A 26,247-nucleotide genomic window follows, 5' to 3' on the forward strand; every position below is an offset into this window, starting at 1 on the left:
GACTGACCCATCCCGTGCCTATGTCATAGTGCAGGTGGCAGAGGGTTCTTGGAAGTAGCTCTGGGTGGCCCCTGGGTAAATCACAAGGTTGGTGACCTGACCAGCCTTGGTCCTTTGATTAACCTGTGTGCAAGATGTGTGACATCTCCTCCCATGTGTTAGGGTATTGCTGACTTCCCTAAGTTGCATCTGTGTATTTAGCAAAGCTAATTTGCTACTCGTCCTTGGCCATGAAAGTGCTCAGGCCTGGGATGGGGAGATCTTGTTCCTGAGCCCCGTGCCTTTTCCCCAAGACCCTATTGTTCCTGGGCTCCATGGGCTGTTGTTTCATAAGCCCTGTGTTCTTTGCTCATGACCCTCATACCAATTTTGTGAACTCTGTGTTCATTTAAATGGACTCCATGCTGACTGCCCACAGACTCTATGCTTATTTCCATGAAGCACATGCTCAGTACACATGTACCCAGACCCTATTCATGGACTTCATGTCCATTTTCATTGTTCATGGTCCTCAGGCATATTCGTGTATCTCATGTCCATGCACCCAGTGTCCATTTACATGTACCTGATGTCCATTTTCCTGCACCAATGTCCATTTTCAAGGATCCCATGCCCATTCTTCATGGGCCCCATACTCTTTGTCAATGTACTCCAACATCATTGTTCATGGATGTCATGTCTATTATTCATTTAACACATACCTATTGTTCAGGTACCCTAAGCCAGTGAGCCACTAACAGAAGAAATCCTAAGAAAAATATGCTTATTGTTGACTGAGAACACAAATCAAACTCACACAACTCAAGTTTTCTTCTACTGAGCTGAGGAATAACCAGTCAGAAGGCCAAGAGGCAGAGAGGCAAGAACTGTCATGATTTGATCCCTCTCTCCTCCAACTGTGACCCAAAAACCATCTGTAAGCCGGTGCCTACCAGTTCCAGAGGTGCCAGTATGTACACGGTGCAGAGGCAGAGGGACCTGGGTACTCTCAGGGAGCGTGAGAAACCCCGAGCTTGCATAGGAGATTCTGGGTCTGATGGTGTGGTGCGGCCCAGGTGCTTGAAACTCCAAGTGCTGTTCACATGCCACATGGTTACAAAGCACAACCGTGTTAGTAGTAAGTAATGCTTGCAGTATGTTTCTAAACATGCGCTTGAATTTGTGTAAAGCTTTCATCTTAATTCCCCCCTACGTCCTTTGCATGGTGTCTGGAGCTTTCACAGTGGCCTCACAAGACAGCTCTTGTGTTAACTGTGCATTTGTGCGCTGCAGGCTGCCAGGGTGTCGGCACCATCACCCTCCTCGTGGTCAGGAGCTTCTCATCCCTATAGCCAGGACAGATGCCCACCTCTCCACCCTTCCTGGAACTTGTTGGATGCTGGTGCAGGATTTGCACAGAAAAGCAGTCTCTGAGGGCCTGGGGTTGTGGGTCCTGTCCTCTAAGGCCCAGATGCTGACATGAGGTGGGCTGCGTGACAGAGAGGGGAGGGAGGTGCTGGTGGCTGAACAGCTGGCTCCTCGCACAGGCAGACCACAGATCCCAGGCAGCTCTTTCTGTTACTCCTTACTGCTGTCTGTGGCCCTCTGAGGGGCAGAGGTCAGTGGGTTTGAGGCCCCCTCCCAAGCAGGTCATAGGTGCTGGATCACATCACAATGTGTGACCTCCCTGCAGGGCCTAGGCTCAGAGAGGGACAGATCAAAAAGCAGGACAGAGCCCTTGACCAGGCGCTGAGTGTGCTGGGGACCAGAGAAGCACAGATCATTGGCTGGAACCCAGCTCACAGGAGGAAGAGGCCCGTGGCAGGACAGGTAGGAAAGGGACACTCGGGCCACAGTTTTCACAGTCCCTTTATACAGGGCTAAGGTACAGGTGACCACGGGGGAGGTGGCAGGCACAGGCTGGGGCACAGGCACTGCTTGCCCCATCCCTTATCCCTTGCCTGCCCCTGACTGGACAGGGGCAGCTCTGGAGCACAGATTCCCAGGACAGGAGGGGAGGTAGGTGAGATTGCCTGAGGTGCCCTTGGTGGGGATTCTTGAGCCGGGAGGGAACCCTCTAAGGATGAGCCCAGCCAGGTGGTGCCAATGGGGCGGCCTTAGGAGAGGCTCGGGCTGTAGGGGCTGCCAGAATCTGCATGGGGGCCTCAGTCCAGTTCCAGCCGGTGGCTGTGTGGCCTCCATGTTGGCCCTGGCCACACTTAGTGGAGAGGGAGTACCTTGGGTCAAACCTAAAATGGATAACATGGTTAGTGAGTATAAGTCACCAACTTCCTTTATTCTTCGATATTTTTGTTATAGCATTAGAGAAGGCAAAATAAACCTAATACCAGTGGGTTATCTGCTACACTTTGTTACATCAACACATTAGCTGTTCCATGGGAGGGGTTGTGATTCTTAGTGTGCTCCCAGGTGCTGTCAGAAAGCTCACTCGAATTTCACACTCTATGGAGTCCACTCTGGAAAATCATCTTCCACAAACGTGCACATTGCCAAAAAGTGGTGACTCAAGGAGGAGTGAGTGGGATGCATGGGATTTTTCTCTCTAGAGAGAAGTCTGGTAAAAATTGAGATTTCATCAGCTTTTCCTTTGGGTCGGATGTCTGATTGCAACACTGTGCTTTACAAAAGCTGATAAATCAACAGTCACTTATTTTCTAGTACTAGTGATGATGTATGCATAACTATGACAACATCATGAGCAAATAATGACCTGATGCTGTTTTGAGCTTTCTATATCAGAGCTAAGAAAGCATTTTAACTTTCTGAATTATTTTACCAAATCAATAAACAAGCCAGAGTTTAATAACTGAATTAGAAAGTTTACACATCTGCTTAATAACAATAAATTATTATGCTTCATTGGTACACACACAGGCTGTAGATATGTAGATAGGCTGTAGCCTATGTAGATAGGCTGAGACTCTGTTACTGGTAATCACTGTGTAGTTTTTGGGGGGGTGGGCAGCCAGAATTGAACTCAGGACCTTGCACTTACCGGGCATGTGCTTTTGTCACTGAGCCCCTATAGTAGTCACTGTGTATTGCTCACCAAGTTGCACACATATGTGTAAGGTCTGCTACAAGGTTTCCATCAACCTATCTTGTGTGGCCAGTGCAGCAGGCAGGGTTAGCACTGCCTGCCCCATCCCTTCCCCTGCCCAGCCTAACCCTGGCCCCATGCAGCCCACACTTGCACACCGAGCACTGCAAAGGGCCATGAAATATATCACTCAAAACTGCATGGCCGTGCTAGACGTTCACACCTTTGCAGGGCTGCATTGCTGCATGCAGCCATGGCTGTGAGTAGGACATGTCTGCCCCAACCAAAATGAAGGAATAAGTTGGTAAAGTCAGGCGACTCTGAAGGAGGGGGTCTTGAGCTCATGCACCTGGGGAAAGAACCATTCACAGAAGAATTTCCACAGCTCTTGCCCTGGGCAGAGGCTGCCATGACCTTACCCAGGAAGTACTTCGCAGGGAAGCCCGTGACTGTGGAGATCCCACCTCCCTGTTGATTTTTGCAGCCGAGGTTTTGCTTCAAAATGCCTACTGTGAGCCCCTCATTTTGCCTTAAGAATAGCCCCTGTCTCAGCCTCCTAGAATATGCATGTAGTTTACTAGGATCAATTCCCATTGCAAGGCCCTGGTATTCCTGAATAATCCCAATCCATATTTATTTGACATTTTTAAAATTTTAAATTTTTATTAGTGCATATTTGCCGTACATAATGATCACATTCCTCATGGGATTACATTCCTCATGCTTTTTACTTCCCCTTCCGTCTCTCCCACCTCCTTCCCATTTGCAAAAGTTCTATCTCCCCATTTCTTATTATCTGTCTTTTATTCTGCCTTTTGATTTATTTATTCTTTGGGTTTCTCATATGAGAGAAATCATGCCATATTTAAGGATGCTTATTTGGTTTATTTCACTTGGCATTATGATCTCAAGGTGTACCCTTCTCCTATAGCTGACTCATGCTAATCCTCTTTTGTAGCAGAGTAGCAGGAGCAACCACCCAGCCACAGTGCCACCCCAGGGACGAGGCAGTGCTGGATTCAGAGACCATGACCAGACCCTGGGGACTGTCCCTGCTTCTCCTCACCATCCAGGTGGCCCTAGTGGCCAGCACATACTCAGCCAAGAACACGTTGAAGGTTTTGAGGCCATTCAAATCTGTCGAGATCTCAGACGCAAACATGAGGCAGTGCCTGTGGTTTGCCATGCAGGAATACAACAAAGAGAGTGAGGACGAATACATCTTCCTTGTGAGCCAGATCTTGCAGGCCCAGATGCAGGTAAGGGGTCTGACCTGGGCAGGGCTTTGCTGGAGAAACAGGAAGTGAGGAGGTGCTGGCACACAGCATTCTGAACGCATGCGGTTAAGAGCATGGTTGCCTGTCAGCCGGACAATGGTGCACTGTGGGAGAGCCAGAAACACGTTGGGCCAGAGGTGTTTCGGATGCCATTGGAACAGTTACACGAATCTAATTCGATGTCTGGGGGATGGGCAGCTTGTGTAAACACTTAGCTCACACATGTTTCACATGCGCCTCACACTCATAGAATGAAGACAGATATACACAATCCTCAGTATAGCTGCTACACCTTCAGTGCTGCTGTGGCCACGGCCTCCAGGCAAGGTCAGTGGTGATGTCTTGCTCTGGTGTCCTGCTGGTGCTCTGACATTTCAGAGTTTGGAGCATTTGGGGTTTTAGAGGATGCTTTGCCTACACTAGTGTCCTGAAGACAGTCAGGTTCGCCCTGCATCATTTGAAGGTTAGCTTTGTGGCCACTCCTGGTGTCCCTGCAGTGTCCCCTTCATGACAGGCCAGAGCCACCTTTCTAATTCCCTGGAGCTCAGCTAAAATTGAATTCAAATATTTGGAGGCTGCCATGAGCAATGGAGTGAGGGAGAATCAGACCCTCTGCCTCTCCCGTGGTGCCCTTTGCATCAGAGGACAGGACTTCCGTCAACACTGATTTCTGACCCTAAGCCTACAGCTGTTCCACCTCTTAGCTGAGTGGGAGAGAGGTGCTGGGCCAGGCAAAGGAGCTGGCTTCTCCTCTCACGCCCACTGCACGCAACTTGCCCATTCTGGAGTTTGGGCAGAAAATGGGTCAGAAGGTCTCTGCTTTGAGAAAGCCCACATTGGAGAGAAACCTTTCCCCAGTGCCTGTCCTGGGCGACCCTGAACCAGTCTCAGTGTGTGAAGGAGATCTAGCTGCGAGTACCATCTGTCCCCTAAAGATGTGTGGAGGTAGAAGGGAGGGTAGTCAGGGAGATTTTTGTGTTTGCCAAACTTTAAAAAATTAAAATATAACTTCTGCTGACTGACAGCTCACAGAGTGGCTCATGGAGTTCATGATTGATGTCGAAATTGCCCGCAGCAATTGTAAAAAGCCTCTAACTAATGATGAGAGCTGTGTCATTGAAGAAAACTCCATACTGGAAAAGGTAGGTGACAAATCCCTCATGTGTAACAGCCCTAGCAGCCCTGAGCCAAGGCCTCCCGGGGACTGGGAAACTCAAGCCCCCAGACCCCTGGTAGAAGCCCATCTCTCTCCATGTGTTCAGTCCCAGAAGGTCTGGCCTTTGGCTTTCCAGGGAGTGGCCTTCCCCCATTTCTCCTCCTGGGACAGGGTGTCCACTGGGCCACTCCTATCTTGAGAGCTGGTTGACCTGGATCTTGGAGCAGAAACATTGCTGACATGTCTTCAGGGGACATCTGTCCTCCTGACAAGCCCAGCTAGCCAGATGCAGGGGCCATAGCCACTCACTCAGCCCCTTGAATGTCCTCACTGATATCAGAAGCTGCTTTCCTGCACTGGGTGTGCTCCAGGTGCTGGAGACCAGACAGTGTCCCATTCTCCTGGCCCAGCCATGGCTTCCACGGAGGTCAGGGAGCAAATAGGTTCAAAGACATGATGTTATCCAGGGGCTTTAGCCTCCACTTCTCCCTCCTTTCCTCCTTTTCATCCTCCATTTTTTGATACTACTTTGGATTGAACCCAGAGCCATCACTGAGCTACATCCCCAGGCTCCCCCATTTTTAAATTTGAGACAGTCTTACTAAGTCACTAAGTTGCCCAGGTTGGATTTGAACTTGTGATCCTCCTGCCTTAGCCTCCCAGAGTGCTGGGATTACAGATATACACCTGCATGCCTGGCTAAGCCTGTACTTCTTGATCTCAGAGTTTGTGGGAGCCCTGGACTGATCTTGCCTAGAAGCAGGGTGTGAGGTTGGTATAACGAAGGCCCTAGCTGTTCTGTGTCCTTACGCCTTTCCCTGCTTCATGGCTCCGGTGTGGCCAGCATCAGAATCACCTGGAGGTCTACCTGTAGGAGGTTGTGTGCCCCCTTTGGTGCTTCTGCCTCAGTGGGTCAGAAATCAGGTAAGAAGATTCCTAACAAGTTCTGGACATTGTTGGCACTGGCAGTGGGACCGTGTGTTGAGAACCACTGCTTCACACAGAGGCAGGAAATACCAAGTAGGATTACAACATGCACACTAGTGACACCGGACTAAAACTGCTCAAATTAAACCGGACTAAAACTGCTCTGCCCTTTCCGGGTGGCCCTGGACACTCATCAGGAGGAAGCTGTCAGGCTGTGCCTGTCCTGGTGCCTCCTTACCTTTCTTCTTAATCTTTTCCTGTTTTGCATTTATATTTTCTCCCGGGCTCTTTGGAGTTTTAGGGAAGTGGTTGCTTTTGGCTGTTTGTAGAAAACACCAAGGAGAGTTCAAGCCTTCAAGGAGCTCTGTAGCCCTGGAAGTTTCTGAGGCTCTGCAGGGTTTCAGGTGCATGTTTTGAGCTCACATCAACAGTCAAAACTCCCTGTCTCTGCAAGCGTTGGGGATAATGCTGCAAGTGGCAACCCTGAGCCCTTCTTGCTCCTGGCTCAAGTGCAAGTCTCCAGATCCAGATCCTATTATTAAATATTACACGAAGTACTGCCAATTCTCTCCAGGCTGCAGTTACTTTTTCAATTAAGAAGGTTTTCTGCTATCAAATATTCTTTCAATCTCTACCCAAGTACATTGAATAATTTTTCTCCTTCGCTCTCCTGGTATTCTAAATCAAAACAATAGACTCACTAAGGTTGAGCCATTCCTCCAGGTGGGACATGGGAGCACTTGTCTTTCTTGTGGCAGAGCACTTTTGTGGCTCTATTTCACTGGCAGGGGCTAGGTCCAGTCACACTGACAAATCTGTGCCTCTCTCTGCACACTTGTCTGCCACAGGGTGGTCTTTGCGGTTTTCTGGGCATCTGCACACAGATATGTGTGGGGAGTCTGTGGTTCCGCCTGGCAGCTTTGCAAGCTGTGGGTCTCTTTCACTGGCTGAGGGCCTCAGCTCCTGTGGGCCACTTTCCAGGTGGCCTGTGGTGTGTGTGCTCTCTGGCCATGCCCTCACGGACAGTGGAGTGGCCTTACTGCCGTGGTGCTTTGCAGAAGCCAGGTCCATAGCTGGAAAGTGGAGTGGGAAGGACTGTGTCCATCTGTTCCTGAAGAGCACAGGTGGCTCAAGGTGCCAGCTCTTATGTAGGAAATTCACTTCTGTGTGCATTAGCTATTCCCCATACCCCCTTCCCCAGTCACATGGAAGACGTGGTACATGCACATTGCTCATGTGCACATAGATATGCACACTGATGCACACATGCAGGCCAGGCCTTATCTCAAATCTGTGGAACCAGAATTTCCAGAAAAGTAATTGCTTAGGGACAGTGTTTCATATGCAACTGACTTTAGTTTCCTAGTTTTTGTTTAGGATTTTTGCTGTTTACTGGGTATGTGTGGGTTGGAATTAATCTCAGTTACATGTGATTTCAGGGTTTTGCTGATCTGCTGGTATAAGGATGGGCAGTTTCCCTTTTTTCTGTGTTCTGGATTCCTTTACAGATAGAAGGAGTTTTTGGTCCTCAAATTTGAAGTAATTTGCATTAAAATCACACTCTTAATGTTTTTTATTGCCTGTGTCCCCTACTCAGTGGAGACCAAGCTTTCTTTCTCAGCTCCAGGGAGACTTAAAGACTCCATCTCCAATGGCTTTACCATTTTCCAGCTCAGCTGCCCACCTGCCCACTTGCCTGTCCATCTGCCCATCCACCTGTCCCTCTAGCCAGCCCTCCACCCATGCACTGTTTGGCCATTTCTGCACACTGGACAGGGGAAGGAGGGTTCCTTGTCAGATTCCCGGCTTCTCTTTGCTCTTGTCGCTGCTGACCTGTTATTAGCACAAAAGGGATTATCTAGTCCTTGAAATAGCATGCACCAGGGTGTCTAATAGAGATGCTTTATTTTCTTTATAGGATGCATTAAATAAAGCCTTTGAGTTTATATCTAATCTTCTGCAGGATCCTAAGTGTGCTCATGCTTGCCATCGCCCTGTGGCAGGTGTCACCGGGCCCACTTGTCCTCTCCCTGGGCTAGTGTCACTGGAGCTTCCTCTGGGCAGCTGTTGATGGCTGAGCTGCAACTCCTGTGACCAACAGCCTCCTAGGCACAATCCCTGGTGGGTGGGGACCCATCTGCCAGCATAGTCCTAAGCTGACACCCAGCAACAGGATGAGTTTTTCTTTTTCTTCAGCATATTGCTGATTTTCAGTGGCACTGTCTTTTGCAGAGAGTGAGTTGCAACTTTTTGGTGGGAGCGCTTCCCTGGAACGGCAATTTCTCGGTGTTGAAGAAGGAGTGCTCAGACACTGAAATCTAAGGAAGGTCTGGAGAGTGAAGAGCACCCTACCCTGCCTTTTCCTGAGATAAAAGAAAGGACAGTGCCAGCCATCACCATGTACTCTCCGGTTTCTCTCTGCCTGCTGTCTCAATGTTAGGTTCATATGGGGATGGGAGCATAGTCTCCCCTGCGGTCTGCTCCATGCCCCTCTGGGTTCGAAGATCTAATGAGGTTCTGGTCCACAGTGTAGGGCAGAGTCGGGAGGCATCTCCTTGGGTTGGGTAATAATCTGTACAGAGGACTGGCCCAACTCAGCAATGTCTTCTCTATGCCTCCTGGGGCCAAGGGCTCCTTTCTCTCTGAGAGTACTGATGAACCGGCCCCTGGTGGGAGACCCACGTGCCACCACCAGCAGCCTCCCCTGGTATCCTTGAGGGTTGTGGGGGGGTTGCTCCTGTGAATGCGGAAGGTGATCATAAAGAGAGAATAATGAGCGTGGTAGAGCGGGAGAAGCTGTGCTGTCAGTGCCTGTGTGCGTGTGTGTACATATGTGTGCATGTGTGTATGTGTGAGGGGAGGGGTGTGGAGGAGGAAGCAGGCAACAAGGATGGTGGTGGGAGGTGAGATCCCTTTGAAGAAAGTCATCATCGAGCTTGGCTGTGTTTAAGGGGAGCTGTTCCATGGGTGGAGCAGCTTGGTTCCCGAGGTGAGCAGGTGCAGGACAGGTGAATGCACTTGACACTCCAGAACAGACTTGAAGAGCAAGGCTCTTCGTATTCTGTGTACTTCACCATGATTACTTTTTTTTTTAATGTTTTTGTTACTTCTGCACTGCTGCAGCCTCAGATAACAGACCTGTTTCAGGCATAGTGTTGGGTGTAAATCACAAGACCATGTGTAACAAAGGTATGCACAGCCCAGAGCCACGTCTCACAGTCTGGCCAGGCAGACAGGGAGGAGCTCAGTCTTTGTACTGAGGCCACCAGACCCAGAAGTGTGGCCCTGTAGCACCTCACTATCCCCTGCGCACCCCCAGCCTCCTGAGGACTGCCTGTCTGGGTGCTGCTGGTGCTGAGAGCGCTCTGGGAAACCTCATTTTTCTCTGTGTGCTGCATTCAGAGTCTGGGGTGTGAGGAGAGGCCCAAGTCTGGCCTTCTGGTCACTGGGACAAAATATCCACTAAAGGAGAGGTTTGATTAGGCTCGTGCACTGGGGATTTCAGCCCCAAGCTGGCTGGACCCAGGAAGAAGCGGCATGGTGGAGGGTCTGGCAGGGGAAGGAGAGCTGCTCAGCCCATGGCAGCCAGGCACAGACAGAGGAAGGAGAAGGGTTGGAGATGCATCCTACAAGGTCAGCCACCCAGTGACCCCTCTTCTCAGGCCCCAAAACTTCCTAACAGCCCAGTCAGCCCTGAGCTAACCAATGGATGCATCCACTGCTGAGCACACTCCCCCCATGGGCTGGCCACCTTCCCAGGCCCTGCCCCTGGACATAGAAGACTTTGGGAGACGTTTGAGATTTGAACTGCGGCATCACAGTGCCTTCCACTCTCTGGCCTCTGTGTGGTGGAGGCTGACAGGGGCGGAGGGCTGAGTCTCCCACCTTGGAGCCAATGCAAGGCTTAGAGAGGGCCCACATCCACCCTGTCCCCCAGCTACACTTGTTCTGTGACTCTGTGAAGCAAAACATGCAGAGGGAAATTGGCCTGTGCTTTTATGGCCACTTGGTGCTTCCTTTGTATTCATTTTCTGACCATAGGAGCTCTGCCTCAGGGTGCTAGGCTGAAGTTAAAACTTTTATCTTTACAAGAGATATTTTATGGTGTTGTGCGATATCCTCTGAACTCTAGAATCATACATGTGCATGTGTGTGCATGCATGTACACAGAAGTGTAATGGAAATACACAGTGACTGTTGAAACTTAAAATAATTTATTATAGTAAAAGACACATTGCCATGAATCCCACTCAAGATATTTCCCATTGCTTCAAACACACTCAGCTCATCATTCTTGCCACTTTCTGCAGGTCTAAGTGTCTCTTTCCTGAGGAGCTTGATGAGGTGTGATCAAAAATATGGTGAATGCTGCTGCTGTGCACCATTCAAGGGAAAGGCGGGCTCTTAAAAACATAATCCACCTTATTTACTGGACTTGGTATTGTGTGACCTCTGGCTCTTCCCCAACGTCAAAATGACCATGGAAAGGAAACATTTGGAATCACTTCAGGACATTGAGGCAGCCAGGACAGCACCACTAAGACTCAGGAAAGAGGACTCCAGCACTGCTGCAGAAAGTGGCAAGGATGATGTTCAAAGTGAGAGGGCAGATTCCGAGGGGATTCATGGTAATATGTCTCTTACTGTAATAATGTTTTCAAATGTGCACATTCACCATGTTTTTGTACTTGCTCTCATCACCCCTCCCAGGGTGACTGGAGGTCTGCAAGTCCCACTCTGGGCAGGCCATGTATACCTGCAGGAAGAGGACAGGTGCTTTCTGTACGAGGACACCCCTCAGTGGGCCTTGGGACTTTCTGCCCTGCTCTGCCCAGCTGCTTCATCCTTTCAGAGCCTGAGTCTCCTCCCCTAGGGTGGGACCCCTTGTAGAACCTGATCATACACAGGTGCCAGGCACACTGTTGTCCCCACCCTGCCTCTGGGCTGCAGCTTCCTGCCTCCTCTTCTATGTCCCTGGCAGGCCAGGGCCTGGCCAGCTGTGTGGATAGATGACGGAGGGGTTTGGTGTGCACAGTGGCCCAGCTTGGGCTGGGGGTGTCGAGGAGGGAGGGATGTTTCCCCGCACCTCTTACGCTCCACAGGCAGCAGGGCCTCTACCCCCAGACAGGCCCTGTTCTCTGCCTTGTTGGAGCACAAGTAAAATGGGTGTCATGTGTTGGCTGGGCCATGGGAGCTGAACTGGCCAGGGGAACATGAAGACCAAAGCAGGGTTGGGTTTTGGGGACCTCCAGGCCACTGAAAGGGGATCGAACCAGGCCAGCTCACAAGACTGAGATCTCGACTCAGTGCTACCATGATCCAGTTGAAGGTTGTCACCATGTCACCCATTCACACCTTGGGGGACCCTGAACCTGGCTCCTAGGGTGTGGAGGCAGGGCTGGGGTGACTTCTCCCCTGGTCTGAGCTACAGATCCATCTGGACACCTGCATCTGTGAGCACTGGTGGAGTCGGCCTGGTTGCTGGGGACACAGCGCAGAAGGATTGCTGGGCTCTGACACCCCTCCCCACCACTTCCAGCATATTTCCTCCTGCCAGGCAGTGGAGATGTGCCAGCCCTTGGGAACATTTGTTCCTTAGCTGAGCAATTGTTACAACTTCCAACAGGCCAAGGATGGCAGGGTGCAGGGTGCAGGGTGCTGCTGCAGAGTGTCAGCTGCTGCAGCCCAAGGCCATCTCTGCACAGCAATCCTGGGTGCCTGGTGTCTCTCAGGGCCATGTGTGTCTCCAAAGAAAACAGTGATCACGGGAGTGTGATTGGCTTATATCCTCCACTATTGGACAGCTGATTCCATGTTTTTAGGAACCAAGGTCCAATATGATAAAGTTTAGAAAGAACAACTATAAAACAATGATCAAGAAAGACTGTGAGCAGAGGGGTGAAAGTGAGTCTCAGGAACCAGAAATGATGGTGTCTGGTACTGGGGAAAATGCAAAAGCATAAAAGTAGAAAAGCTAGTAAATCCTTAGGGAGGAGCTACCACGTGCACTTTTGTGTCATTGCTAACCTGCAGATCTGTGGAGACCCTGGTAAGAGGCTGCAGAGTCAGGGGATCCACACCGAGTCCCTCAAGCAGGCCAACTGCCACTTCCCTCTGTGACCTTGCCCTGCCAGCCGTTCACCCCAGTGCCCACCACACAGAGGATCCAGCAATACCTCCTGCCATACTAAAGAGAGCCCTGAGAGTGTCACCAGAAAGTCATATGGAAGATGCAATCCTGGACCTAAATGCACCCCAAATTATGACACTTCTTCAAAACGGAGCAGACACCAACACGATGGCCAAAGGACAAGGACACATTCTCGGTGCAGTGTCTTTGCAGCACCTGGCCTGTTTGAGGAGGGCTGGGGAACTCTGGCACCAGGTGTAGCTCTCCCCCAGGCAGGTGTAAGGGACAAGAGGTAATTCCTGGGGAAGTGATTGTGTCACCTGGGCAGGGAGGAGTAAGAGGAGCAGGAGGAGCAGGACAAGGAGGGGCAAGTAGAGGAGGAGGAGGGGCGGGAGGAGCAAGAGGAACAGGAGCAGGACGAGGAGGAGCAGGAGGAGGAGCAGGTAGAGCAGAAGGAGCAAGAAGAGGAGAAAGAGGAATGCAAAGCTCCAGGAGCACAGCAGTGCCTCCCTTTCTGTTCTCCCTCCCAGCCAGCTCCTTGTTCCATCTCACGGCAAAGCTGTCTTTGCTCATACTCCCAGCCCACGGGACTTTCATTTTTTTCTCCCTTTCTCCTCTTCTTTCTCCCTGTCTTCCCTCTTGCACTCCTCTCCTTGCCCCTCAGTCAATCACTCCTATGCGTGCTGACTGTGTTGCTGATGCCAGGAATCAGGGTCAAACATTCTGCTCAGGGACATGCTCTGTTCCCCCAGGTCCTTGCTGCTGCCTCTGTCTCTCTGTTTCTCTCTCTGCCTGTTATACACATGCACCCATGCACACACACATGCATGCATACATTGTCTCACAGGGCTCATTCCCTTTGAACACCTGTCAACTGTATAAGTTTTTTCTGGGTTTGCCCCACCTCAGGAATGGTCAGCACAGGATCTGTGTGCAGGGTGATCACCCTGCTGTGCTGTTTGAGGTCATGGCAAGCAATGTGACATAGCAGCGTGTGCAGGCAGGGGCTGGCCTGTTCCTCATGGACCGGTTAGGCGGCTCAGCTGGACAGCACGGCACAGAGAACAGATCTGGGAAGAGCAATGGAACAAGACAGTTCCTGCCTGCAGCTGCCCTCCCCATCCCACTCCAGTACAAACCACAGTGGCCCCTCCTGACTTCCGGACACCTCTGCCTCCCTCCTCAGGTTCCTGAAGTCAGCCAGCCCCACAGCTGGACACCTCTGTCCCTCTTGTCTGCTTATGTCAAGCAGAAGCCACCTGCCCACACCTGCAGGGTCCCAAGGCCTTTACCCAAGCAACTGGCCACACCACCTCCGCCAAACTTAATCAACCCTCTGCCACCCAACGGAGAGTCACATCTCAAACAAAAAAAAACCCTTACCCTACTCTAGACCTCCGTGAGTCAGCGTCGGCTTTTCACGTGGTAGGGCATCCCATGGGCAAAGTTTGGTCACAGGAGCAGGAAGGCATGCACTGAATTGGCAGAAGGAGGGGCAGACAAAATGCCAGCTGACCACACCTTAGCCTGCACAGAGACTCCCGAGGGGCTCCTGGGGTTGGACACCAGAGGAGAGGCCTGATTCAAACTTTAAACTGGCAGAAGTAACCAGCAGACCATCTGTCTATCACCTATCTATCTATCTATCTATTATCTATCTATCTTCATCATCATCATCTGTCATGTATCAGTCATCTATCTATCCTCTATCTACCTACCTACCCATCCTTCCACCCCTGCTGAAGCAGCAGGAGGAGGCAGGAGGAGGTGGAGCTGGTGGTAAGCTGAGGCTTCTGTCCATCTATCTCTGGTGACGTCTGTGTTGGAGTGGGGAATGAGTGGGACTGGGCTCCTGCATTTCACGCTGTGGTGCTCACTCTACACTTGATTTGGACTTCTGACCTTTTTAATGAAAGCAATCCTGCTTAGGAAGAGAGCCAGTGTTATGGAAATAATTAACTTCAAAAGTAAAATTCCTGTGCAGTCCTTCCCCCAGGAACCTGCCTGTGCATGGTTCGGGATAGCCTGCTTTCCTGTCCTTTGGGATGGATAAATCGTTATCCTAAATCTCAGCACATCGGGCTCCTTCTTTGCTCAGTGTATTAGCAGATCTCTCTCTGTTCATCTCGTGCATGTATTCTGGTTCATTTCCTTTAGACTGCATTTCATTGCTCTCATACATTTTTTTTGTTTTGTTTTGTTTTTTTGTTTATTTTTTCCTGGTACCAGGAATCGAACTTACAACCTTGCACTTGCCAGGCAGGTGCTGTGCCGCTGAGCTACATTCCCCAACACAGATATCATACATTTTAATCTTCTGCTCTTGATACATATTTGGGTTGATTTTCTGTCTTGTTTTTTAAGTACTAGAAACTATTTTGCAGCAAGTACTTTTTTGCCAACTTCATGCATGTGAGCAAAGATTTCTGTTTGTAAATATATAGCTCTTAAATGTTTAGCAGAGACAGCTAAATCCATGGCTGTTGACAAAGACCTCTGGATCCCCCTCAGCCAAGAGGCAGGAAGGTGATTTATCAGTCTGACCTGGGGATTTTAATTAGTCTGGTCTTGTGGTTAAATTTTCTCCCAATGTGTGGGAGAATATTGACATTTTATTGTTGGTCAACTTGAACTTTTATTATTGAGAAGATAAAGCATACAAGGTGTGATCAAGAGAATGGTAAACATTTAAATTTTTAAAAATTGCAGTAGGACTTTTCCATTAACCCTCCCTCAAAATACTCCATTCACTTCAAACATACTTATCCCATACTCTCGCCATTTCTGAAGTAGTTCTGAAAAGTCCTCATTTGTATCTATGGGGTTTGATAATAAATACAGTGAATGCTGCTGCTGAGTGCATCCAATGGAAAGGCAGCTAGCTCATACAAACATGATCCGGTGTCCTCATCTGCCTTATTCACCGGATCTGGCCCCGTGTGACTTCTGGCTCAAGGGTACATATTCTCTACCTGTCCCACTGCCAAATCTGATCTCTGTCCACTTGGTGTGTTTTAGTTGAGCCCTTTTCACATCCCCCTCTGCATTCGGGGGTGGCATCCTCTGCTGGAGCCGCCCTTGCTGCGGGGTGGCTGGGAGTCTATCCCTTGTGGATCTGGCTTGGGACCGAGAGTGCAACAGGACAGCAAGGTCAGGCCCAAGAGGTTTGAAGAAAGGTGTGGCTGGTAGGCCACATGGGATCATCTGGCTCTGGGGTCCAGTGGCAGACAACCAAGAAGTATGTCCATGGTCCACTGATGCCTTCTGCTGTGCTCCTGGCACAGCTCCTGCCAGTGGTTGGCCCCCTGCCCCCGTGGCCTCCCCTCCCTAGCATGGTCTTGGTGCCTTGTCCTGCCCCTGAGCACTGGGTCACATGGGGCGACTGGTGGAAATTTCTGTGGAGGGTGAAGCCCAGGAGCCCAGCAGGTGTGGGGTGGAGCTGAGGGGCTTCAGGGCCCCAGCCCACACTTCCCTGGGCAGAGGGCAGTGGGCAGCAGCAGAGGGTGACTGACCTCACAAAGGGGCTGCAGGTGTGGCCAGGTGTGGTCAGGCTGGGCTGTGGTGCACAGGAGCCCAGAGTGCAGGCTCCACCAGATGCCTGCCTGGCAGGGTGTGAACCACCTGTCCGGGGCTGGAGCGGTGGGGACCAGAGCCAGTGGCTCAAGTCCTCACAGTGGACCAGTACCAGTCCTGGTTCCGAGGTGGGTCTGTGTGGTGACTGCATGGCAGGGCTGTGTGTGGCCCGGTGTCACCCTAAGGTTGGGGCCCACCTTAGGGGGCACCTGAGAGCCCACAGCAGGAGGCCAGGCAGAGGAGCTGGTGACTGTGGGGACCTAGGGTGCTCTCTTGCCTGGCTGTCAGCTCGGGCTGATGGAGGACAAAGGGAGCACAGCGACACCTGGGTTGGGGCAGAGCACCCAGAGGTGCTTGTGGTACAGCAGGCCCTACTTGAGGTGGGGCATCCCAGTCCTGTGGGTGCCAGAGCAGGAACATGGTACATACTATGTTTCCTGTGTATACAGGCCAGGGAAAGAGTTTATTGATAAAAAAACAACTAATAGTAAACTAGAGCAATCATCACAGTCCACTAGGAATTTCCCACTTGATACTTTTGGACCATGCATGCTTGGCCCTGGGTAAATGAGGCGGGCAGTGCAAACCTTCAGAGGCGGAGACTATGGGACGTGCGGTCCAGGGAGAGTCCTCAGCTCCCTGGAGAGGACAGGCCAGAGGGAGGCTCTGCAGAGGCCGCTGAGCCACAGGCACCTCTGGTTTCCCTGTATCCCTGGCTGTGCCACTGCTTTCTCTTCCTGCTCAGCCTCGTTCTGCTTCTCACTCACCTTGTATGGACCCTGCTGGTGTCTCTCAAGCCACTTGCTTGCTCATAGTCTGTGCTTAGCCCTTGCTAATCACTTTGCCCTTGCCTTATGACCCACCTCCGGGGCTCATCTTCAGCACTGGAGTGGTGTGTCCTTAAGGCAATGTGCCAGCTGGGATCTGCAATGAAGGTGTGGGAGATGGCAGGTACAGCTCCTTCCATCCAGTGGTGTGAGGCACCTGCTCTGCCTTTCTTCTCTCATTTTCCTCCTGGAAGCAGGGGTGACTCACACCGAGGCTCCTGTGGGGGCTGGTAGTAGTTAAACGGGACCCAACCCCACAGACCTAGCAGCCTCTGAGAGCCTCCAGAGTGGACTCGAGGCTGCTTCTGGGAGCTGGGCAGCAGGAGGTGAATGGGCATGGAGTAGGGGTAAGGAAGGCTGAGGAGGATCTGACACTCTTCCTTGGATGCAGGGGGACTTGAGGATGAGATGGGGACCCTTGGCAGGGAAGCAAAAGGGTGCAGAGAATGCAGGGAGTGAGTTCTTCCTGAGAGAAAGTGGCCAAGCCCATCTGGCGCCGACTGCAGATTTCTCCTCTTTTCCTTTGTCTCCTTTCTGGACCATGAGAGGCGACGGCAACCATGATCTGCTTTCACCACTCGGCCCCTCTGCTGCCAGGCGATTCTCCAGGCTCTGTGGACACCACGGGTGTCCGTGGCTCCCCTGGATTTTGATGCTGCCACAGTGAGCCCAGAACCCCAAAGGCCTGGGGCTCAGCCCTCACTGCCAGCACCTCTGCTTGGCCCAGGCTCCCCAATCTCTTCCTCGGATTGAGTGGTCTTCGTCCATTTTCTGTCCCCAGAACACCTCAGAGTAGGCAAATTATAAGCAAACGGTGATTTGGTTCTTGGCTGTGAAGGCCGGGGAGTCCAGGATTGAGGAGCTACTGTGCTGCATCACCGTGGGGCGGTAGCTGGCGGTACAGACAGGGCTCCTACTGCAAAGCCACCCACAGTGGTTCCCCGCTCCATTGAGAGCCCAGGCCCTCATGAAGGTGTGGAGACACCACCCTGAGCTGATGGCCTCCTGAAGGGCCATCCTTTATGCTGTCACAGGGGCAGTTCAGTGTCCATGTGGGTTTTGGAGCTGTGTAAGGACATGGAGTACTGTTCTCTCTGTGGCATGTCCACCCCTCCTCCAGGCATCCAGCACCTGGAGGGCCCTGGGGCTCTGTCTTTCAGGTTCCCTGGAGGTTTCCTCTCGTAGGTAGGTACGAGTGACTGAGTCACTGGCCGGTGGTGGTTGGCTCAGTCTCCACCCTCTCTGCACTGTCATCCGGGTGGGGCTGAAAGTGCCAGGTGATCACCTGTCAGTTGGTTCCCCTGGCACCCAGCCCCTACCTTGAAATTATGTAGGGGCCCCCCCAAGAGCCACCCCATTAGCTGAAATGCAAGGGTGACTGAAAGGGTTTGCTGTGGTTAACAAATGTGCTACCAAATCCCCGGGGCCTCCATGCTGTGTGTCAGCCGGAGATGAGGACCAAGTACATGTGCATTAGTGTGAGAAGCTGCTGGCCACGCCGACCAAGGTGCTTTGCTCTGAACCCACAGCACTGCCTCCAGAAGCTGGCTGAGGGTGTCCACCCTGCAGAGGCAGCAGGGCCCTGCCCCAGAAGGCCAGAGCGTGTGGCCTGTGCCCGTGGCTGCGGAGCCATGCCCAGACTCTGCTGGGCCCTGCTGCTGCTCCTCACGGTGGCTGCAATCCTTGAGTCCAGCGTGGTGCAAGCCTGGAGCTCCTCGAAGGTGGTGCGGCCGTTCCAGGACATCTCCTCGTCCTACGTGTATGTGCAGCAGGCAGTCTGGTACGCCATGAAGGACTACAACAAGGCCAGCAAGGACAAGTACAGCTTCCGCGTGCTGGAGATTCTGAAGTCCCAGGAGCAGGTGGGCGAGCGCGCTCCTTCTCTCTTGCTTTCTGTCCTGGTGGGGCAGGACCCTTATCTATGGGCAGCTACTGCCACTAAGAATGGGAAATGGCCACAGGATACTGTCAGCCAGACTGTACTGATTTCATTTTAGAGGGTTTGGCAAGAAAATTAATTGTATTGTAGTGTACCTCGTTGGTCTCTCGTTGTACCCCAGAGAGAAACAGTGGTGGGTATGAGAAAAATAAAGAGACAAGAGCTGGGGTCAGGTGGAGTTACCTCTTGCCTGATGAGCAGGAGAACTGACTTCAACAGTAGGGGCGTTTATTTTATACTCTTGCAAAGTTAGTATCATGGGGGGTGATGTTGCCTAGCGACTAACGACTGTAATTGTCTGGCAGGATGCCTTTTTCAATACTGAGGTAGATTGACTGCTTGACCACTAACCAGCTCCAGTGGCTCCCAACATTATATTTCATTTGTTATTATTCTGGGGTGGAGATGAAACAAAATATCCATTAAAATAATTTCAAATTGATACCATCACATCAAGACATGGAGGTGAGGGTCCAGGAAGGCAGCTTGAGGTGGCCATGTATGGGGCCAGTTGTGTACCTCGGCATGCGTGATGACACTGAACAACCAGGACACTCGTCCAGCTGCCAGTGCAGCAGGAATCAAGCACCTGGAAGGGCTTGATAGACAGCCCAGCAGCCCGGAGAGGATGTATCTGCAGCCATGAGATGGTCAGTGAGACCTGCATCCGAAGGCTAGTGCCTGCATGCTCATGGCCATCCCCCTTCAGTTAGTGATGGGGCACACGCTGGGAAAGGCCTTGCTGGTACTTACTGACCTGGTGGCAGAGGCCAGTCACCCCCATCCGGCGTTGCTTCCCAGGGGATGTTTTGATAAGCAGGTGTCCTCTATGATTAACATTGAGCACCAGGCACTGTGCGCGGCTGTCCAGGACCCTGCCGGGCTGAGACATGGCCAGGTGACAGAAGTCTTCTTCCTCACTGTGAGCCTATCAGCCACCTCTGTAAGTGTGACCTCTTAGCATGGGCTGTGAGACAGTGGCTACGGAGTACAAATGACAGGGAAAACAGCTGGGGGGCCAGGGACATAGCTCAGTGGCATAGTGCCTGCCTGGCAAGCGTGAGATTTTGAGTTCAATTCCGGGTACAAAGAAAAAGAAAGAAAGAGAAAGGAAACAGCTGGGAAGCTGCTCTTCATCAAAGGAGCTTGAGGAAATTGACAACCAGAGTGCAGTCCCAGGTTCAGCCCCAGATTTAAAAGAAAGAACCAAAGAGGATGCTGCTAGAACCCTCGGAGAGGTTTGCGTCCTGACTGTGCTACGGGAGAGAGGCTGCGGACTGCTAGTTCTGAGAGAAACCATTGTGCCCTTATGAGGTAGGAGCCCCGGGCCAGGGAGAGCGGAAGTCAGGTCAGCCCGGCTGGACCTGGAGGAAGGAGAACAGCAGAGGTAGACAGAGCAGTGACCTAACTGCGGTCAGTGCCCAGCCCCACCCCCTCAGCTCCACGCTGTCCTCTGCTCCTGGACCTGGAAAGAGCCCTACCTCATACATTATTTTGGGTTGATTGTCTCTTTCTACATGGTTTGTGAACTTCACGCTTTTGGTTGCACACAGCAATCATGCGTCACCCCCCTCCCCTACATACAGGTGTTTTATTTGGTTTTGTTTTGAGAGACAGGGTCTCGTTATGCAGTTTAGGGTGACCTCAAACTCACTATGTAGCCCAGGCTGGCCTCAAACTCACAGCAATCCTCCTGCCTCAGCCTACCAAGTGCTGCAGTTACAGGTATGTGCCATCATGTCTGGCCAAAGGAGTGTTTATTTTTATTTTAGAAAGATGTTATTGTGTTCATTTAAGGTGTATACCATGATGTTTTGAAATACATATGGTGAAGTGATTGCTATTGTAATAGCCCTAATTAGCATATCCATCTATTATCCTTTTTACATGTGTGTTGCTAGAACACCTAAAATCCACTCTTTTAGCAAAAATTCCAAATATGATACAGTGTTATTAATTCTAGTCCTCATGTTCCATATTTGGTCCCTTGATGTGTTCACTGTGCAAATTTAGTTTTTATCAGTTGGTCTTTATGCTCTGTGACATAAGCTGGGCCCAGAAAGAAAAATTCTGCCTGATCTTATTTGTGTGTGGAATACTGAGATGCTCACTGGGCTCTGCTGCAAAGCACTTTATATGAAAACACCAAAATTGCTTGGCGTTTCTATCTTTTTTTTTTTCTTTCCAGTACCGGGAATTGAACTCATGACCTTGTGCTTGCCAGGCAGGCGCTGTCCCGCTGAACTAAATCCCTAGCCCCTGGTGTTTCTATCTTGATTCTTGAGTTGCTTTGAGGTTCTGAGGGTCCTGAATGGGGACCCTATGCACTTATTTGCACACATATGTAAGTCTAGAAGTGGATAGGCTGGATCAGAGGGCACACAAATCCTTGCCCCTGTCCTCTATCCCAGATTCCAGCTCTCGGGTGATGAGGTGTCAGGCCCAACAGGATTGTCTCCCAGTGCTTTAAAGGTGAGTGCAATCTGCAGGATCCCAGCCCTGGGTATCTATTGGACAGGCGCAGAGGGACAGTAACCTTCAGGAGCACCTGAGAATTCACTGCAACACCCATTTTCTTCAGTCCCCAGGCAATCTTTTTAGAGTTTCTAAAATGTTTATTACATTGCTGGGTGTGGTGGCTCAAACCTATAATCCCAGCACTTGGGAGGCTGAGGCAGGAGGATCACCATGAATTTGAGGCCAGCCTGGGCTACATAGTAAACTCAAGGCCAATGTGCACTATACAGTGAGACTTTGATTCAAAACAAGACAAAACAACAAAACAAAATAAAACAAAAACATCTATTACATTTCCTCATTTATCTCTGCTTTTTCTGGAAGCAGTTGCTTGTTTTGTAGCGGCAAATGGGCTGAATTCCACAGAAGACCGAAGGACTCTATTTAGGACAAACAGAGTTTATTAATTTTAGACTGGTCACCACACCTCCCCAACTAGCAGGTCAGGAACGTGGGGCCCCTGCCTGCCTTTGTTTCCACCTTATATACATTTTTTGTTTCCATGGTAACAGATTGGAATGCTGTAGCCCTGGCCACATGCTGTTTTCCTTGTGCCATGTAACCGGGTCAGGCTCTGGTCATGAGCCCAACCACAATGATATATACTTTCTGTTCTGTTCTGTATGTCCCCCTTTAGATAACCATACATTTCCTTTATGGCTATAATGTTTATCTAGGGCTAGGGAAGGGATGAAACAACCCAGGCAGGGTCATACGTGATTATCTGGGCCTGGGTGTTCTTTGTCTTTGGAGAAGAATTCCAGGGCAAAGTCAGAACTGCAAAGTTAACTTTCTACAACCCCTCCGGGATGTTTCTCAACACACATTTTGAGGTTTGCATTAACACTAGAAATATTCTATCTTAAAATGATATGCTAAGAGTCGCCGTCCCCTACAGTTTAACTTGGCCATTCTCTTTGATATGTCTTATAAATCTTGCTTTCTCTTGTGCTTGTCCTAACCATAAAGTCTGGTTCCCTCTGGTGCCACTGTGTCCCCACACGTGGAAATGTGGCTGGCCTGTGTTAGCAGAGGCTAGGCTTGTGCAGGCTGCATCACACAGAGTGAGGTTGACAGACGTGGAAGGTTTTGGGAGGAGGATCAGGTAGTGCTGGAGGGCTTGTTCCAGGGTTCTGGAGCATGCTAACGCTACCCCACATCTCCCTTGGTATTTGTTGGTCAGCTGTGGTGATGTGCCCCACTTCACTATGTATTTCTCAAGTCCCTTGCTTTCCCAGGGGACATTCTCCAGGAGTAGTGTCCTGGCTTTATCCTTGGGACAGCTGCCATCGCATTAAATTACATATCACAGTGGAGGAGAGATGGGGATCAGCATCAAGGTCAGAATCCCCCAGTGATCCAAAAACATCTGGCAAGAAGATGTGGAGGAGGGAACAGGCAGGGAGATGGTCCTGTCCCCAAGGCTGATGGCATGTTCACCCAGCTGAGCGGTGCTTTATGATATTTTGTTCTCCAACTCTTCGCCGGCAGGTCACAGACAGCCTGGAGTACTATATTGAAGCCAAAATTGCCCGAACGATGTGCAAGAAGGCTGCCGGAGAAAATGAACACTGTTTGTTTCAAAAGGATCCCAACATGCAGAAGGTGAGACCTGAGGCATGGAGGGTGGCCAGCTGGAGCAGGTCTGAGGTCAAACCTACCTGAGTCTCTCACTTCCTCTCCACCCATGTCTGGTTGCTGTGGACGGCCAGGTTCAGGACTCACAGCACTGTTTCTATTATCCGTGGTTGGTACCCACGCCCTCACCCCAGCAACAAACACGCTCACACACATGTGCACGCCATGCACACACACAGGCCTAAAGCAAAACCAGTCCATTATTTTTCACTGCCTTGCACTCAGGGCTGTGTTGTCCTGGACAAGGTTTCTGCCCCGGGGGTGCGTACTGGGGTGGGGTTATACAGATGTCTGGATAGTTAGCACTGTATCTGGGTCTTGGTCCCTGGCTGGTCCTGCGGAGACCTGGCCACCCATCTTTTTCACCCCATTAAGGGCCTGTCTTGATTACTTTTCTCTCATTGCTGAGACAAAATACCTGATGCCCAAAATTAAGGAGGGAAAGGAAAGATTTATTTAAAAGCTCACTGTCTGTGGAGGTTTCAGTCCATAATCAGCTGGCTCCAAGGCAGGGTGGCAGGCACAGGGGCAACACTTCAAGGCAGCAGAAGACAGCAAAAGCAACAAGAGGAAAAGCAGGGGAGAGCAAGACACTTTTCCTCCCTTATAGTGTAAGCAGGCTACCCCACCACCACCAGAGCGGATGTAGCACTCATACCATCTCCCTGTCCTCTTGTACAGGATGAGGGTGTTTACAAAATGAAGACCCTGGCCCCCTGCTGAATCACTGCATTAAACTTTTAAAGTTCTCAATTGTCCTGATTTGTCACAGACAGAGGTCTTCCTGGGATGCGGACCTTCAGGACCAAATGGATTTGCTGTTCTGTACATGGGCTTCCTCCAACATGATGGAGCGGTAGGGGCAGGCATGGCGGCTCAGAGCAGGGGTTGGCAGTGGCCTGGTCCTCGGCGGTGAACACTGAATGAGGTTTTACGTTAATAGTATCCCTTAGTTATTGTGGGCTGATCAGGCCCACAATCTCCCAAATGAGTGGATGGTGAAGGCTTAAATAAATGAGACAGGCAGCCAGGCATGGTGGCACACGCCTATAATCCCAGCACTTGGGAGGCTGAGGCAGGAAGATCATTGTGAGTTCGAGACCAGCCTGGGCTACAAAGTGAACGCAAGGCCAACCTGAATTGCATAGCAAGACCCTGTCTCAAAAACACCAAAAAATTTTTAAAAATTATAAATAAAAAGAAATTTAAAAATAGATGAGACAGTTGAAATGATTTTAGGGCTCCAGGAGGGCTCAACCTTATTACAGATTTGGAGTTTCTCTAGGTTGAGGAAAAGACTTCCCTGAGGGGCCTGTATTTATTAGGTTTTCAAATAAAGGAGGGGGATACTGAAGAAAATGCAGAAAACTGGGCAGGACTTGGGAAACTCATTATGGAATTCCCCAAGTGAGACTTATGTTAATTTAGGAGAAGTATTTATCTCCAGGAAGGCCTTCACTGCAGGAGTGAGATGCCTGCAGCTACCGTCTCCTCTTAGCTAATGGGGGTGGAGCCAACCGTTCTCAGCTGTGACCTTATGTTGTCCTTTGAGGCCTCATGGCTTCACCCACCATTACAGACTTCAGTAGGGACCAGTGACTCACAAGTAAACATGGAAAGCCAATCGGTAAGTATAAGTCCTGCTCAGAGCTGCTTCATAGTGGTCTCCATCAGAGGCTGGCACCTCTCCCAAGGCCTGGTCATGAGCTGCGGAGCACACGGCTGGGTCTGGCAGTGTCTTCCCCTGTGGAGCCAGGTCCTGGAGCCTGGCAATGGGAACTTCTGCTTTTGCTTTCCTTCTTTTCATTTTTCTTTCATACAAGCTAATTCTTCCTTTCTTCTCTTTTAGGTGTTTTTTTGCACTTTTATTGTTAGATCTAAGCCATGGAAATTTGAGCTGTCCATGCTGAAGAAGCACTGCACAGATGCCTAGTGGGTTTCTGGTTCTCCGCATATACATTCTGCTTGGCGAGGAGTAAAGGCCTTTGAGATGCCCAAACCGCACTCAGGCTCTGCTCTGTCTCTGGGTGCTGGGGCCTGGTGCCGAGGGTAGGCAGCCCTGGCAAGGAGTGCTGCCTCCCGCCAAGGTGGCCTGTGCTCATGTGGATGCTACCCTGTGGGCATGGTAGGTGCTGTCGATAGGGCCTGAGAAGTCTTTTTTACTTCATGTGTCCAGCCTGGGTTTCCACAGACACCGCCTTCCAGGAGTCCTAGAAAGGCACAGCCCGTGGCTCGGAAACAGCAGGTTTTTCCAGGGCTGGGCATGGGAGCTTGGGCCTTGCCCATGGGAGGCCACTGCTGACCACTGAGCTGCACTCCCAGTTGAGAAGCAGTGGTTCCAAACCCCGGACTTGATCAGAGATACAGACGGGCCTTTCAGAGGCTTGGGTTTGTTTTGAATTGAGGTAGAAAACGTGCAAGAGTAATGGTACTTAGAGAGCAACCTGCATGTGTGTATATGTGTGTGCGTGTACAGGCAGGTTGTGTGAGTGTAAGGGTGTGTGTATACAGGGAGGCTACATGTGCCTGGGCGTGTGTACAGGCAGGCTGTGTGAGCATGGGTATGTGTACAGGCAGGTACATGTGCCTGGGCATGTGTACAGGCAGGCTGTGTGGACATGGGCAGGTGTGCACAGGCAGGAGGCATGTGCCTGGGCATGTGTACAGGCAGGTTACGCGAGCATAGGTATGTGTAAAGGCAGTGTGTGCATGAGTGTGTGGACAGACAGGTTGCACATGCGTGAGCGTGTGGACAGGCCTGTTTGTCTGAGACTGGAGCTGTGGCGCCTGACTCTCCCATTATTCCATTTGGCTGGAGGGGTGTGGCTGGCCACGTGGGTTGGTCCTGCTGGTAACAGAAAGTCACCAGGACTCATCTCCAAATCAGGCCCCTGGGCAAGGAGACCGTGATGTCCCCCACCCTCTAGACAGTGGAATGCAGCCCTGTGGGTGCAGGGAATCCCCATGTATGGAGCGAGCCCTGAGCCTGGTGGGTCACGCAAGAGGCCTGTGGTAGCTGCCCTTGAGCTGTGGCTCAGGGTGAGATTGATGCCCAGGGTTGTCCTGTCAGGGCTGCAGCCATGGCCCGAGGGCCAGCCCAGCCACTGCCTGCTGCGTGCGGTGTGCATGGGACATAGCTCTCTTCTGACATGGAGTCTGCCGCCACATTCAGCAAGGTTGAAGTAGTGAGCAGGGCAGGCACTACGGCTGTGCTCTTTAAACG

At 51.0% G+C, this 26,247-nt stretch overlaps 2 protein-coding genes across 3 annotated transcripts; both read left to right on the forward strand.

The window, feature by feature from the left end:
- The first annotated feature begins 1,672 nt into the window (after positions 1-1,672).
- On the forward strand, positions 1,673-8,793 carry Cst8 (cystatin 8 (cystatin-related epididymal specific)). Of its 2 annotated transcripts, none has more exons than XM_005380971.1 (4): positions 1,673-1,809; positions 3,999-4,299; positions 5,343-5,459; positions 8,633-8,793. In XM_005380971.1, exons 2-4 carry the CDS (start codon positions 4,069-4,071, stop codon positions 8,720-8,722), a joined length of 438 nt encoding a protein of 145 aa, XP_005381028.1. In that variant the 5' UTR covers positions 1,673-1,809; positions 3,999-4,068; the 3' UTR covers positions 8,723-8,793. The 2 variants fall into 2 exon arrangements, with proteins under 2 accessions (XP_005381028.1, XP_005381029.1); XM_005380972.1 differs by having other exon boundaries at positions 4,002-4,299.
- A 7,376-nt stretch (positions 8,794-16,169) lies between these two features.
- Positions 16,170-25,023, forward strand: LOC102006026 (cystatin-13-like). The gene is made up of 4 exons (XM_005380973.2): positions 16,170-16,231; positions 18,460-18,792; positions 22,878-22,991; positions 24,874-25,023. The coding sequence occupies exons 2-4, from the start codon at positions 18,562-18,564 to the stop codon at positions 24,955-24,957; spliced, it is 429 nt and encodes a 142-aa protein (XP_005381030.1). The 5' UTR covers positions 16,170-16,231; positions 18,460-18,561; the 3' UTR covers positions 24,958-25,023.
- Positions 25,024-26,247: the final 1,224 nt, after the last annotated feature.

The sequence above is a fragment of the Chinchilla lanigera genome, unplaced genomic scaffold (genome assembly GCF_000276665.1).
Source record: "Chinchilla lanigera isolate Chin_1 unplaced genomic scaffold, ChiLan1.0 scaffold00014, whole genome shotgun sequence".
NCBI classification, from domain to species: Eukaryota; Metazoa; Chordata; class Mammalia; order Rodentia; family Chinchillidae; genus Chinchilla; species Chinchilla lanigera.

Bases quoted from the DNA above. Each gene is read 5' to 3' on its own strand.
- Cst8 (XM_005380971.1), top strand. From the start codon at position 4,069: ATGACCAGACCCTGGGGACTGTCCCTGCTTCTCCTCACCATCCAGGTG. The intron at 4,300-5,342 runs GTAAGGGGTCTG...GCTGACTGACAG, and splicing joins TCTTGCAGGCCCAGATGCAG to CTCACAGAGTGGCTCATGGA. The intron at 5,460-8,632 runs GTAGGTGACAAA...TGTCTTTTGCAG, and splicing joins AAAACTCCATACTGGAAAAG to AGAGTGAGTTGCAACTTTTT.
- LOC102006026 (XM_005380973.2), top strand. From the start codon at position 18,562: ATGCCCAGACTCTGCTGGGCCCTGCTGCTGCTCCTCACGGTGGCTGCA. The intron at 18,793-22,877 runs GTGGGCGAGCGC...CTTCGCCGGCAG, and splicing joins TTCTGAAGTCCCAGGAGCAG to GTCACAGACAGCCTGGAGTA. The intron at 22,992-24,873 runs GTGAGACCTGAG...CTTCTCTTTTAG, and splicing joins AGGATCCCAACATGCAGAAG to GTGTTTTTTTGCACTTTTAT.